The sequence below is a fragment of the Cervus canadensis genome, chromosome 13, assembly GCF_019320065.1.
Source record: "Cervus canadensis isolate Bull #8, Minnesota chromosome 13, ASM1932006v1, whole genome shotgun sequence".
NCBI classification, from domain to species: Eukaryota; Metazoa; Chordata; class Mammalia; order Artiodactyla; family Cervidae; genus Cervus; species Cervus canadensis.
The window spans coordinates 40,705,527-40,721,539 of record NC_057398.1 but is presented as its reverse complement, the minus strand read 5'-3'; the positions used below and the strand labels follow the sequence as shown (position 1 = coordinate 40,721,539).

General features: G+C 36.6%; 1 protein-coding gene across 1 annotated transcript in view; it reads left to right on the top strand.

Moving 5' to 3' along the window:
• Positions 1 to 603: 603 nt before the first annotated feature.
• The window catches only part of LOC122452200 (dimethylaniline monooxygenase [N-oxide-forming] 3), a 32,805-nt gene continuing 17,395 nt past the window's right edge, over positions 604 to 16,013 (top strand). Inside the window, exons 1-3 of the mRNA XM_043485685.1 lie at positions 604 to 765; positions 1,440 to 1,577; positions 11,865 to 12,053. Coding sequence (XP_043341620.1) covers positions 1,446 to 1,577; positions 11,865 to 12,053 — 321 coding nt within the window. The 5' untranslated portion in view covers positions 604 to 765; positions 1,440 to 1,445. The remainder of the gene's footprint in view (positions 766 to 1,439; positions 1,578 to 11,864; positions 12,054 to 16,013) is intronic.

Sequence of the window (16,013 nt, the reverse complement as noted above, 5' to 3'; positions counted from 1 at the left end):
AATTGAGGCATCAATTTTAAAATAATTGAGGTATCATAATTTTAAGGAACATGATTACTAGGGAAACAATTTTTACAAACTTCAATATACCTCATGACTGGGAGTTAGGTATAGTTTATTTAGTCTTATGACCAACTAATTTTACCTGGTATGAATGGATCAATGTATGGAATTTGATCTTTTCCATGACGACACACTAGCCAGAATCAATGAAAGACAAACTTGAGAAATCTAACCTTCAACCTCAAAGGTCAAAAGAAAGGATAGGAAGAAAGAAAGAAAACTCATCATCCCTGCAGGGATATCTCAGTTAAGCAACTAGTTTTCAAGAGTGTTGGCAGGGGCAGGGGCAGAAGGCTACTATGAAATACCTACAGAAGAATTAGAAATGAGAAAAATAAAGTAAACTTTGAATAACACCTCATAAAATGGAGCAGAAAACTGAAGAGTCATCTATCTGGGACAAGTGCCTGAGTCCCAGGCCAAAAGTCCACCATTGTAAGCATTAGATTGGGTTTGCCAGGACAAAAAGGAAAGCAGGGACTGGGTGGCCAATAGACTGGAGCAGAGACCAACCCTCTGGGGGCATGGATTTTGCCTCACATGCTGGAGGACCCAGAAGCAAGTCCTCTTTAAGAGTAGCTCCTCCCATTTTCCACTACCACTTTCCTAGAGCTTTGGTTCAGGGAAGTATTTTTTCTTTTAAACTGCTCAGACGTTTTGGACAAGACTTAAATCTACAGAAAAGAGGAAGATCACAAAAAGGTAGAAAAAGAATGATACTGCAATGATTTGAGAGGGAGGAGAGTGGGGCTGGTAAATGGAGAAGGAATATGCTACATTTATACTAAATATGGCCAAAATGAGAATGATATACAGTTCAATAGAGATCTTTTTTTCCTGAGCAGTAAGGATTCTAATTTTCATTATCCAAATCTACTTTTCTGTGTAGTTATGTGATTTCACCTAAAAAAACAAACAAAAAAAGAAGTAACAGTAGGGTCTAAAGATATTGTCAGGAATAGGAAAAGATTAGGAAACAAATTTTTAGAATGGAGGTTAAGGGTAGTGGCTAGTGAGAAGTTATTTTTAGATAAAGAGATGATTTTTATTTTTAATTGAAAAGGTTAAGAACATTATTAGAGGAAATACTGAAATACAGACAGAACCAGACCTTATTCTTCATCAAGCCTTATGTAAAGTAGAAAGAAGAAATGAATATGTGTGTGTATGTATATACATACACATACATATGTCTCTTCATATATACATATGGGAGTGGGTGTGAGTATATGTACATGTGTATATATATATGTATGTGTGCATATACATATATACTTACACACATATATTTGTTTCTTCTTTCATATATGCATAAGTTTGTGGGTATAAGTGTGTGCATATGTGTTTTAGTTGTGAATCTCTGGGCCTTTGCACAGGCAACCATGGTGAAGAAAGTGGCCATCATCGGAGCAGGCATCAGTGGCCTGGCCTCCATCAGGAACTGCCTAGAAGAGGGACTGGAACCCACCTGCTTTGAGAAGGGTGAAGACGTCGGGGGCCTGTGGAAATTCTCGGTGAGTGGGACATCACTGCAGCAGACCGGGGAGTCGGGGGGGGGGGGGGGAAGTGTGTGAGAATACATTGCTTGAGCACAGGCTGTCATGGCAGTTACACTTGCTCTACAAAGCTTAACATCAATAGCAGGCTGGAAAGTAAATCCCTTGCTTACTTCAGAAGTAGATGGGATAGTGGACTGGTCAGTCTCTGTGTATAGAACTCAACTCCAACAAGTCATTTAATAAGTGAGCCGCCTGGGGGTAAAATCCATGGTCAAATATTGGTTAGGTTTATGTAACAGAATTACATGAGCTAATAATTTAAAAAGCGATGGTTCTTTCCATTCATTTGTTGAGTTTCTGGAACAACCTCTTAGTGATTCAGACCACAGATCTTAAGATTTCAGGCACTGACTTTTGGTCTTGCCAAAAACACATAATTCTTCAGATTGCTGCAAGAGGAATCAAGAAGAGGACACACTGATTTGAAGTTCTTCAATGACTTTTGTTGTTGTTCAGTCACTAAGTCATGTCCAGCTCTTTGCGACCTCACGGACTGTAGCTTGCCAGGCTTACTTCTATGCATTTATATTAAGGACTCTATTAGCAGGTATGCTTGTAAGCTGCTGTTAGATCACTTCCTGTGTTGTCTAACAAGTATATTATCAGGTGTGGAGTCTTCCCTGGGCCCCCAACTCTCTCCATGTCTACAACCTTAGGAATACTGTCTGGTTAAGCCTACTCCTGTTTTCATCTTCTGATAAACCATTAATACATAGGAACAAAGGAAGATCAATAACCCCATTTTTTTGTTTTTGCCACACCACACAACATGTGGGATTTCGATTTCCAGGATCAAACCTGTACCCTCTGCATTGGAAGCATGAACTTTTAACCACTGGACCACCAGGGAAGTCCCCAGTAACCCCTTTTAAACCACTATTCCCTCCGCAAATGCAAAATTAGTGTTAAACTTTATACCTTAATAGAAAGGTCATGTTTAAGAAGAAAGTGTCTGTGATGGCTCTTTAAATATTATCAATATATGAGAATTGTTCTTGTTCATATAGACATTTCCTAGACTTGAACTCTTTGTGAACCACCCAGCATCAATTTTTCTAAAACTGGGGTATAATTGCTTTAAAACGTTGTGTTAGTTTCTGCTTTACAACAACATGGGCCAGCTATATGTATACATATATCCCCTCCCTCTTGAACCGCCCACCCAACCCCATCCCACCCCTCTAGGTCATCACAGAGCACTGACCAGAGCTCCTTGTGCTATATAGTAGCTTCCCGGTATTGTGGAGTTCAGTGTTTGTCACTGGAATGTGCTGACAGAATTTCAGATTAGCACAGTGAAGGCTGACAGGGCTATTTTATTAAGTACTTTCTATATACCAAACACTTTTCTCATTTCATTCAATCTTTATAATAATCCTATAATCTAGGTGTGAATTTTTCCCTTTTACAAATGAATCTGAAGCTTAAAAGAAAAGAAAAAAAAAAAAGAAAAGAAAAAATAATGGTAAATAGCTTGTGAATGGCAAAGACAAGACTCCAATTCAGTCTGATTTGTATTTCCAGTCTGAATTCTTAATCCCTTTATAAACTGCTGGTTGCCATTTCAACAAGTGGCCTATTGAGCTGGCAGGTCTTCTGCCTGGTGATCTTAACCAGATCCTCATATTCACACTTACTTTGCAAAGCATTGTTGAAGAAAGACACTGCTGATAAAGCTTTTGAGAGCAGCTGCCTCTCCTTTTGCTCAAGGAAGGCTTTAAAATTTGAACTTAACATCATGGAGTGATAAACTACTCACCTGCAAACATGTGGTACTCTTCAAGAAAAAGAAAAATTATCCCAGAGGGTGGAACCTCAAACCCAGAAGCTGGAGCCTTGAGACACAAATGCTTATTTCCCAGAACTTGAAACCTAATGAAACTTACCCTTCTGGATTCCAAAATTGCTTGGGACAGATGACTCCTTTTTTCCTTCCATTTTGTCCCTTGGAATGAAAATGTTTGTTACTGGTACCCTATGAATGTCCCATCATTGTATGCTGAAATAAGATAACTTATTTTCTAGCTTGACAGGTCCAGAAATGGAGAATTCTGTCCCAGGGTGAATTACACTCAGAGTCTCTTTCATACCTGATTTAGATAGTTTAGATAGTGGGATTTAGAATTATTGAGCTGATGATACATAAGTGAGATTTGGAACTTGATTTGATGCTGCAGTGGATTCAGACTTTGGGGATGTTGAGATGAAGTAAATGTATTTGACGTGTGGGATAAATGTGAATCCTTAGGGGCCTGACAGTGGACAGCGATAGGCTATTCAAACAGTGGGCCCCTCAAAGATAACAGGTCCTGATTCTAGAACCTGTAAATATTCCTAATGAGGAAAAAAAAGATATTTACAGCTATGATTAAATTAATAATTTTGAGAAGATGAGATTATCCTGGATTATCTGTGTGGGGCCAAAATGCCATAACATCTATCCCTAAAAGAGAAAGGCATGGGACTTCCCTGGTGGTCCAGTGGTTAAGAATCCACATTCCACAAGTTTGATCCCTGGTCAGGAAACGAATATCCTCCATGCTGGCTGTGGGGCAACTAGGCCCATACGCCTCAGTGAAAGATCCCACATATCACAACTAAGACCTGACACAGCCAGAAAATAAAATGAACTTTAAAAAGAGAGAGAAAGGCAAAGGGAGATTTGACACACAGAAACAAAAGAAGAAAAGGGAATATGACTTTATCAGAAAGAGAGATTTGAAGATGCTATGCTATGACCTTGAAGGTGGAGAAAGGAGACATTAGTCAAGGAACACAGGTGGCCTCCAGATGCTAAAAAAACCAAGAAATGCTGGCATCCAGCAGGAGCGGGAAGAGATAATGTATCTCCCCTAGAGCCTCTGGAATGGACTTGGCCCTGCCAACACTTTGATTTAGGCCCAGTGATGCTGATTTTCAACTCCTGGTCTCTGGAATGATGAGGGAATAGATTCCTGTTGTTTTAAGCTGTCAGGTTTGTGGTTATTTATTATAGTAGCCACATGAAACTAATACAGTTGATTATTCAGAGTTCTCTAATTATTTCACCTCTGTGGGAGGACTTGAAGATTACAAATGATGCTGTGACTTGCAGTGCTTCTCAGATACCTCTATGAGTCTGTAGCAGTATACCTAGAAATCACATTACAGGATTATACTATAAAATCAAGTTAAAATTTGTATTTTCACTACATTTAGTTTATAAAGTCAGCATTTTACATTTTCTAACATCCAAACATTAACTAAGTGGAAAAAAAAAAAAAAAACTGCAGGGACTTCTCTGGCAGTCCAGTGTTTAAGAATCCATGTTTCCAATGCAGGGGCCATGGATTCGATCCTTGGTCGGAGAACTAAGATTTTGCATGCTGCATAATGCAGGCAAATTAAATTAAAAAAGCACATAATTCAAATTTTGTAGCTTTTTCCTACAGCACTTTCTTAGGTCCTTCTGTTAGTAGTTCCTTCTTCTAACCCGGATCTAAAGGCAGAATGATGTATTTGCCTCACCTGCTTTGATCACTGAGAAAATACTTTATGACCAGGCTGCAGGTCTAGGGGAAAGGTCTTTCTTTCTCAGGAGTTCCACAAATAATATGTCAGCAAATTGTCTGGATTTTGGCCTGAGTGTCATGAATAAAGTCTCCTTTTTCTGGGCATGCCGTCCATTGTTCACTTCCTCTGATTTTTTTCTAGCCTATGTATCAATTTGATCTTTAATATTTAGTCTTTCCTTGTGTTGATTATAATCACTGTCAAGCATCCTAAATTCATCCAAAGCTGTGAATTCCTCCACCTTCGCATCCCACATGCATAGCAGCAGAGTCAACAACCCAAGGGAATAGCAGAAAACTCCTGTCATATTTCAAAAATCTCACTGCTTTCTGATGCAAATTTGGCAACTAATCTACCACTGAATTACTTTTCAATAACAAGGCCCCAGACATTTTGGCTTTTGATGTGATTGGAATATTCTAACATGGCACTAAAAATTTGTATTCTAGGGGCCTGACAACTTTGAGTTATATGAGCCTTAATTAAATTTGTAGTGCTCAGTGCTTTTCCTTATGAACTAGCAACTCTACAAAGAGATCTACAGCTTGATTTTTCATCAAAGGGAAAACCATTTCAGATAGAAAACAGTGTTAATTTTTTTAAGGAAAGAAAAAATGTTTTTCTTTGGAGTCCCTTTTAGAGTTTTTTTTTTTTTTTTTTTTTGACTCTTTGAATTTGAAAATGCAATCTTAGGAACTGACTAATATTTACACAGCTGTTTTGTTTTTTTAAGGATCATAGTTTTGGTCAAATAATACCTTAGCAAGCATTGCATCTTGCACTTTGGTCTGTCACTTGTTGATATATAACAAATCCTGTATTTTAAAAAGACAAAATATGCCTTATTTTCAAGTGCCAATGGAACATTTCTTAAACTGATTCTTAAGTCAAAAAATCCTCAAAATTTTTGAAAAAAAGATGTAAGTAAAATGAAATCCTCAGTTGAGGACACAATAAAATAGAAATTTATAACAAAATGAAGATGGAAAATACTGCCTCCAGGAAATTAAGTTCTCACTTAAAGATCTATTAATTAATGTTCTTTTAGAAGTTTGGACCAACTCAGTAAGACAAATGATTGATGATTTTTTTTTTAAATAGAAAATAGAATGGAGAAAATAGAATGGAGGAAAAATTATCAACTGCTGACTATCTGATTTTATACCATGAAGGATATCAATTGGAAAATGGTTACAAAAAATAAGATAATTCAATGAGGTGGATGATCACAAAATTGCCAGACAAAAATCAATAGTTTAAATATGTTGTAGAGTTAGCAAGCTGGCTTGGCTCTTTTCACACTAAAGCTGCTCCGTTTTACTTGATCTATATGTTTTTAATTTTGGTCCATTATTTTAAAACCAGGATATTACACATAAAAATCGAGGGAAATGTCTTCTTTTGAAAAATCAGAAAATCAGATAACCCTGGATCTCCTCTTCTCTAATATGTAGCCTCTTTTAGGCTTAATTTGAATTCTCTGTTGCATCGTGTTCATTTTTGGCTCATTTCTTGTAATTTCCTCTGCATTTATAGAATTTATTTTGACTGGTGCTACATACAAACAACAATCCCACAGAATTTTGGAACAGACTCATTTACAAAATTTTCCATTTCCTCTTATTCCTGTAGTCATACCATTCTTTTTGTTTAATAAATCTTCATGTTTGTATTATTAGAACCATGAAAATATCATTGCTACGCTGCTTAGTGGATTCTGATTACACTTTCTTTCTTGATTAACTTTTTGTTTTCACTGGAGTTAATAACTGCCTTGTGGCCTTTGTGGATTTAGTTTCACAATGCTATTTCTAATTCATTTCCCAGCCTCTCCCACAGTATTCTGACTCTCCTCTGAACAGTTAAATACATGAGGTTTTTTACCAGCTTAATTCTTCTCTTAACTATCTCTTAAAGATACTCTTCTGGATTGTTTCCCTTCTCTAGGTAACCACACTGCTATTATCCTGGGTAACCCTGTTTTCCGGAAACTTTATCTTCTTACTATTTTTTTATTGTCTCATTTTAGAAGAGTATATGCAAGTACATCCTCGACAGTTCCCTAAGAAATTAAAATATATGAAGTAAAAGACTATAGACCTTGAATATCTTATATCACTATTTGATCTGGATTCCCATTTGATTAGATCTAGTCTTAACTTTCGGGCTTCCCAGGTGGCACTAGTAGTAAAGACCGCCTGCCAATGCAGGAGATATGAGAGACGCTGGTTAAATTCCCGGGTCGGGAAGATCCCTGGAAGGAGGGCATGGCAACCCATTCTAGTATTCTTGCCTGGAGAATCCCATGGACAGAGGAGTCTGGTGGGCTATAGTCCATAGGGTCGCAAAGAGTCAGACACAACTGAAGCAACTTGGCACATTCTTAACTTTCCGCTTTCTTTGATCTGGTAAATCAGTTATCACTCATCCATCTGTGTTCTACTTTCAAAATGTTGCTGTTGTTTCTTGTTTGCTTTCACTTTTTTTTTCTTTTTTTCCCTGTGGGTTTATACCTCTGATACCTTTACAGTAATGTTAGGGGTGCATACGTGCTAAGTCACTTTAGTCATGTCCGACTATTTCCAAGCCCATGGACTGTAGCCTGTCAGGCTCTTCTGTCCATGGAATTTTCCAGGCAAGAATACTGAAGTGGGTTGCCATTTCCTACTCCAGGGGATCTCCCCAACTCTGGAATTGAACCTAGGTCTCCTGAGTCTCCTGCATTGGGAAGAAGGTTCTTTAGCAATAGTGCCACCTGGGAAACCCAATTTTAGGGGGAGAAGAGTTAAATACATCTGCATAATCTTTCATGTGTAATCAGAAGTCTGGGTTATTTTAGTAATTTTTTAAAAGACAGATAAAGCTACTTCCATAGATAAGCAAGGTTTGGTTCTTTGTTGATCATTTGCACCCCCCCCCCCCAAAATAATTATATTTGAAAATGTCATTTATGATCTTAGTCATTCAATTATGAACTTCCCATATGATCAACTTAAAAGGATTAGTCTATACACATGGACTCTGAAATGTACTATAAAACCAAATAGGAACAATAAGAAGTCCATGACATTTTTTTTTTTTTTTTAGTAGCAAGTCACAGATGATGTGATTAGCTGATGCTGCAACTCCTTTTTCAGTAACCATAGCCCTTGGGGAACCTAAGAAAAACTAAAGACCAATCAGCTCAGCATTGCTAGGGAAATTTATTATCCTGGAACAGCCAAATTGCAAAAACACCTCAAATCTGTCTCAAGGGTTTGCATCATTTTTATTATATAAAACTCATCCTTTGTTGTTACATGATTTTCCTCAACTTTGCCTTGCTCCAAAACTTTACCTTGGACCTTGTATTAGTTTTCTATTTCTGCATAGCAAATTACCACAAACTAAAGCAGCTAAAAATGTTTCTTTATTATTCTCAGTTACATAGATCAGAAGTACAGCATAGTTCAGCTAGGTTCTTTGGTTAGGGTTTCATGAGGTCAAAAATTAGGTGCTGCCTGGGCTAGGCTCTTATCTGGAAGCACACGGAAAGAATCTGCATACTACAGGGTGGTGGCTGAATTCAGTTCCTTGTTTCAAGATTAAGGTCTTTGTTTCCTTGCTGGCTATAAATGGGATTCCTCTCAACTCCTAAAGGCTGCCAGTATTGCTTGGCATATGTCTCTCTCCATCTTCAAAACCAGGAACAAGCTGAATCATGTTTTGAACCTCTGACTTCTGATACCAGCCAGAGAAAACTCTGCTTGTAAAGGGCTCATGTGATTCAATAATACTTAACAACATAGTCAGGGGAGTGATATGATATTTAGAGATTTCATCCATACTCAAAGGGCAAATGACTACACAAGGATGAGGTGCACTAAGGGTTATTCTTAAAATTCTGTCTACCATATAAGTTGAGGGAAAATATGAAATTGTGGAGTGAAGCATGTCAGACAACCTTAAAACTCTCACTTTGTCCAAGGAGATCCTCTCCCATTTTCTCCAGTGAGTTCTTAATATTTTGAAATGTTTTATCTGTAAGTAATACTAGACTACTAAGTGTTCAGATCACTCTTTTACATCTAGCATAAATAGGACAAGACAAATATCCAGAATTACATAGAGAAAAACATAAAAGCATGCTAAGACCCAAGGAGTACCCCCATTTGGCATAGTTTAATCTCTAGGTCTCTTTATGATCAATGCTCAGTCTTTTAGCTTCCCTTCCTTGTCCCTCAGCTCTTTCCAAAATTGTCTCTGGGCTTATGCAGAAATAGAACTTGTATGACCTTGTGGTGAAGCAAAGACAAAGTTTCCCAAATTCAAGCACAGTCTTGGGCCTGTCCTCTGAATCCTCTGGTCCCCTGATGTTCCTATTATATATGAGTACCCTTAGCCTATCCTTCAGGAATCTTCAACCAAAGGCCAGTTGATGAACCTGGAACTGTCCTCCTTAGCTGTCAGGGGCTGGTAAACCTCCTAGCTGAACAGATTCCACTTGCCAGGTGCAGTTTGCTCATTGAGTCCCTGACCCAAATGGTCCATTCTTCAGCTCTACTAAAATGCCACTTAGCTGCCCCCAACCCTTGGCAACTCCCTGGCAAACTAGCTACTAAGAGTCTCAGATGACTTCTGCATCCCCTTTGGGAACAAGCGGGAACTCTTATGTTTTAGTCAAACTGCATAAGTTCAGGAGAGCTAAACTAAGGTCCAAGCTCTTCTTAATCATGTTACCTCTTCCTAATCCCTGCTACTTGACTCTTCAGTGTCAACCCTCCCCAACCCAGGTTGTTTTGGGGAGCCTTTAAAGTGATATCTTACCAGAATTTCAAATGTGAAAACAAATTCCCTCTGCCTTTGGTGTTTTGCTCGATCTTTCTAACATATCAGTTTGGTCGCTCAGTCATGTCCGACTCTTTGTGACCCCATGGAATGCAGCATGCCAGGGTTCCCTGTCCATCACCAACTCCCGGAGCTTGCCCAAACTCATGTTTATTGAGTCAGTGATGCCATCCAACCACCTCATCCTCTGCCATCCCCTTCTCCTCCTGCCTTCAATCTTTCCCAGCATCAGGGTCTTTTCCAATGATTCAGTTCTTCATATCAGGTGGCCAAAGTATTGGAGCTTCAGCTTCAGCATCAGTCCTTCCAATGAATATTCCTTTGGGAATGATTTCCTTTGGGATTAACTGGTTTCATCTCCTTGCAGTTCAAGGAACTCTCAATAGTCTTCTCCAACAACACAGTTCAAAAGCATCAGTTCTTTGATGCTCAGCTTTCTTTATGGTCCAACTCTCACATCCATACATGACTACTAGAAAAACCATAGCATGGATGGACGTATGTTAATTTCAGAATTTCATCCCAAAGAATAATGCTTAGGATTTAAGTAATATCCTTTTCTGCCTCTATTCCCCTTTCTCCTTACCTAATTCCTTTAAATCAATGTTTTTCATTCTGGAGATTATAACCCATTTGTATGCAATGATATAAATTAATGAATTAATCTGCATATTTAAATGGAATGGATAGACAAGAACTATAATCCCACAGCCTCCAGAACAAAAACCACAATCACAGAAAGCTAACCAAAATGAAAAGAAACAGTATTATGTCCCAGATGAAGGAAGAAGATAAATCTCCAGAAAAACAACTAAATGAAGTGGAGATAGGCAACCTTCCAGAATGGATGGAGAGTATGTGTGCAACTCAAGTTCTTGAAAATGATTTTTCTTTTCATAAAACTTTTGTTCCCTGTGTGTGTGTGTGTGTGTGTACACTGGATTGCAATAAAAAATATGTAACTATAGGGTATGGTCAAAAACATTTGAAAAAGATATTGTAAACATAATCAAAGTTCTCTCTGCCCTGGGTACATAAAAAATATTATGATCTAATCTACCAGGATTACCACATAATATGCTAAAGGAAGTTTTATTTTCCATTGTGGTAAATAAACCACAATAAAGATTTACCATGTAGCTATTTTAAAGTGTCCAGTTCTGTGGCATTAAGTTCATTGACATTATTGTACAATCATATCACCACCCCTCTCCAAAATATTTTAATCTTCCCAAAGTAAAACTCTGCAGAAATTAAACAATTTAACTCTCAATTCCTCCCTCTCCCTGGCCCCAAGCCACTACCACTCTTTTAGTCTCTGTGAACGTGATCACTTTGGGTATTTCAGATAAATAGAATCATACAGAATTTGTCTTTTTGTGACTGGTCTACTTTGTTCGGCATATGTCCTCAAAGTTAATGCATATCACAGCATGATTCAGGCCTTCCTTTCTTTTTAAGGCCGAAAAATGTTCCATTGTATGTATACATCACATTGTCTGTCCATGCTCATGAGTTGGTATATTGAAATCATGCCCAGGTAAATTTTGGGAAATACTATCACTGTAGTTAATGGTTCAAAGCAACAAAATTAATCCAGTTATATATTCTTAAAAGGACATGATGAAATTCAGAATCTGTTTCCCTTAGAAAAGATGTAAATAAAGATATATTTTTCAATATTCTAAGTTCCTTTGGTTATCATCAAATTATTTAAGCGAAGTTAATTTATGCCTCATCTTATTGCATTTACTTTTGGAAAAGATCAACCATAAATGAGTGATAAGTATTTGGGACTGGTCCTGACCATGATAAATATACTCATTTACAAACTCTGTTCCATTTAAAATGTTTCTTTCACAGGACCATGCAGAGGAAGGCAGGGCCAGCATTTATCGGTCAGTCTTTACCAACTCTTCCAAAGAGATGACATGTTTTCCAGACTTCCCATTTCCTGATGATTTTCCTAACTTTATGCACAACAGCAAGCTCCAGGAATATATTACTATGTTTGCCAAAGAAAAGAACCTCCTGAAATACATACAATTTAAGGTAAGATATTATTTTAAAAAACTTACTGTGGGCATAACTGTGAGGAATTCTGTATTTATTACAAGATTCCTATTTGTTCCTTTCACTATCTTTCTCAATTGTAAACAATTTTAACAGTATGGCTTCTTTGACCCTAGATTTAGAAAGCATACATTCTTCTTAAGAATATGTAGGAAATTTTTAACATTCTTGGACCAAAATGCCATAAAAGTAGAAATCAGAGCAAAGAAAAAAATGCATGGGTAGACATGAATTTATAAATTAAGAACTCATTATTCCTAAACAATTTACAGGTCAAAAAAAAGAAATTGCAGGGAAATTTTTAAAATATTTAGAGCTAAATGATAATTTAAATTTGATATATCAATATTTATGGGAAGTAGAGAGAGCAAAAACTTTTATGAAAATTATAAGCTTAAATGTTTATGTCAGAAAATAAGAAAGATTTTCCAGGTGATCCTTAAGCATACTAAAATATGACAACTTACACTCTCGATATAGATGATATTTTTCATTTTGAGACAATAACATTAAAACTAAAATGACAAGGAAGTATATTAGGAAATTGCTGTTACTAAAAACATTTATTGGCCACCAGATTATTTACTACATGTTCTACTTGGCTCTTGTAAACTATAGTTCAATTGTCAGATCTCCAAAAGGAATCACTCATATACTGCAGAGAATACTGATTATACACAAGGAACCATGTGGAAATAAAATTTAATAAAACATATAGATAAGGACTTCCCTGGAAGTCTGGTGGATAAGAATCTGCCTTGCAATGCACACCAGTTCGATCTCTGGTCTGGGAAGATCCCACATACATGGGGCAACTAGGCCCAGGAGTTGCAACTACTGAGCCCATATGCCAAACTACTGAAGTCTGCATGCCCTAGAGCCTGTGCTCTGCAACAAGAGAAGCCACCACATTGAGAAGCCTTCATACCACACTAGAGAGTAGCTCTTAATTTCTAATGCTGAGATGTCATATGATTCTATGATCATTTGGCAAAATTGGAAAGCCTTTCTATGTTTTGATGATCTGGGAAAGGTGGCCTTCTTAATCTAGTAAAGGGACCATTAAGGAAACTGCGGGGTTAATTTCACTCTAATAATGACAAAACCCTGATAGTGTTTAATATCAGTGCATCTTCACAAAACTCAATGGCCATACAAGTACAAAGTTTAAAAAAAAAAAAAATAGAATCCTCCTTCCTTGAAGGCCTACTGTAATAGACTCTCTGGCCTCACTTCTTTCTCCCTTATATCCCTCTATTATTGTTTATGGAAATTTTCCCCTTAGGAGCCATGTGTTCTGATTTATAGGGAGTGTCCATGTTATGAAATAGTGAAAGCTAATTGATTCATTTGGGGAGGAAACTTGTAACTCTTGTTCAGTTGGCATCATCCTCAAACCTACAGAGAAAAATGGAATAGAAAAACAACCCTGCAAGCACTTTTAACTCAGCCTTCACTTCTCAGCCCAGCTCATTCTTACTTTGTTAAGAAACAGCATGGTATGACTGGGACACGGAAGAAAAAGAAAAGCATGTTGTCACTTGAGTGAGACTGCCTCAGAAATGTTACCAAGTCAGGGTTGGGTGTTTCCTGTCCTTTGGAAGAGAACAGGCCTAAACAGTACCTTCCTCTTCCTGTAGCTACAAGGCAGGCACCACGATTGAGATCAGAGATGCTTCCTTAGCTGACTTTTAATCAAGTGTAAATTTAACTTCAAACACACAGCAAAAGGATGAGAGTGAAAAATTGCTGTATTTGTACAGGATCTATTTCATGTAAACTGTGTCTTGAACAAAATAAGAACCACCTAAAGAATGAAATTGGAAAGTCAGTAGGAGAAAGAGTTGTAGAATCAAGGACCTATATTTAAATTTTGAACCTAGTTATTGGATTTTACGCACATTATCTAACTTCTTTAAGCCTCCATTTCATGTGTAAAATGAAGCAACTATGTATCTTGTAGAATTATTCTGAAGATCAAATAAATGCTTTAAAGAAGTTTAGAAAAATAAAATGACTAAAGAAATACGTTAGAAAATTGCTGTTATTATGTAAATTATTGGCCACCAGATTATTTACTACATGGGCTACCTGCTTCTTGTAAACTAAAATTCAATTGTCAGAGCCCCAAAATGAATCACTCTTGTACTGCAGAGAATACTGGTCATACACAAGGAACTATGTAGGGATTAAAACACACACACACACACACACACACACACACACACACACACACACACACACATAGATAGGGGCTTCCCTAGTGGTCCAGTGGATAACAATCTGCCTTGCAATGCAAGGGACACTGGTTCGATCCCTGGTCCAGGAAGATCCCATGTGCCATGTGCAACTAAGCCTGAGAGTTACAACTACTGAGCGCACACTCTGCAGCACAACTAGAAATCTGCATCCCCTAGAGCCTGTCTCTGCAACAAGAGAAGCCACCACAATGAGAAGCACTCACCCCATAACTAGAGAGTAGCCCCTGCTCACTGCAACTAGAGAAAGTCTGTGAAGCAATGAGATGCAGCACAGCCAAAAATAAATAAATAAATATTTTAAAAAATCATACAGAGTAGGTATTTTCCATAAGGACTTCATATTTTTGCCTATTGCCTAAATGGGTATTGCTGTAGCTTTTTTTGTGGGGATGAAATTAAAGTCATAGTGAATAGAAATTTTTCAGTTTTGCTTTTTTCATCCTACAGTGTGGACTTTTGTTGTTGTTGTTACTTGGATAGTGATTCAGTAAATCTTAAGCTCAGATAATTAAACACTATTTTGAATCTTAACAAGATACTTTTTAGTATGGGATAGTATCAACCTATTACAATGAATTAATAAATTTAAGTATTATCATATTTTTTGTGCATTTTAGCTCAATAAAATGTGAATCTATTGTTCCAGATTTTCTTTATCCATATTTAGAAATAATAGATTTGTAAAATCAGCGTCTTACCTTTTTGATAGATAATGTTTTGTTTTCATAAAATGAGAAATACTTTTATCTTTTGTTCTTCAGGGAAGGGATTCACATTTTATTCTGTTTACATTTTTTTTTAATCACTGTTATTCACTGCCCATTTAGTGTTACTTTATAAGTAAGCTTTCATGTAAGAGAACAAGTTGGTTTGTGTTTATCTACATGTGACTTTTATTGTCTAGTCCAGTCATTTAACATTATGCTGAAATTTACCACTGTGGGGATGAATGATCACTAGTCACCAAGCATATTTAAACATTTAAATGTTTAAGAAATAATAAGGATATAGTTTGGGTTAATAGGATTACCATAGTTTTTTCTCCCTAGGCATCATAAATAATGATTTTCGTGTATTTCTTATGAAATGCACTCATGAAAAAGACTTTAATTATGGATAGTGAATAATACATTTCTCTAATAAAAATTTAAATTGTATAATAGTTTTATAATAAAGTATTTACAGTAATCAGTATTTTAATATGGATGAAAGTTGCATAGACTCAGATAAATTTAAAATTGATGATAAATGCTAAATATTTTATCTAAATAGTTTTTCAAGAAACAGTTGTGAAAATGTGTGTATTAAATGACTAAACTGGAGCATGTGGTATTTTCAACTCCGTATTCATTATTTGTTTAATGTGTCTGGAAATTGTACTTACTGTGCCTCTTTACACTACAGTTTGCTGTTGTGGGGCTTTAGATTGTGTTCAACTGAATAAGATCTTTTTTTGTGATTTTAATTGAGTGTAATTTACTGTTTTATGATTTCCAAGATGATCTTCATATCTCTGTACCATATATATATGTATATATATCAAATTTATAATGTAACTTAAGATAAAATTAATTTTCAGAGATATTTCAGTTGCAGTTTTCTTATTTCATGCAACTGAAAACTCTTTTGTTTCTAGGATTTGGAATTTTTTTTTTTTTTTTCACTTTTTTTTTTTTTT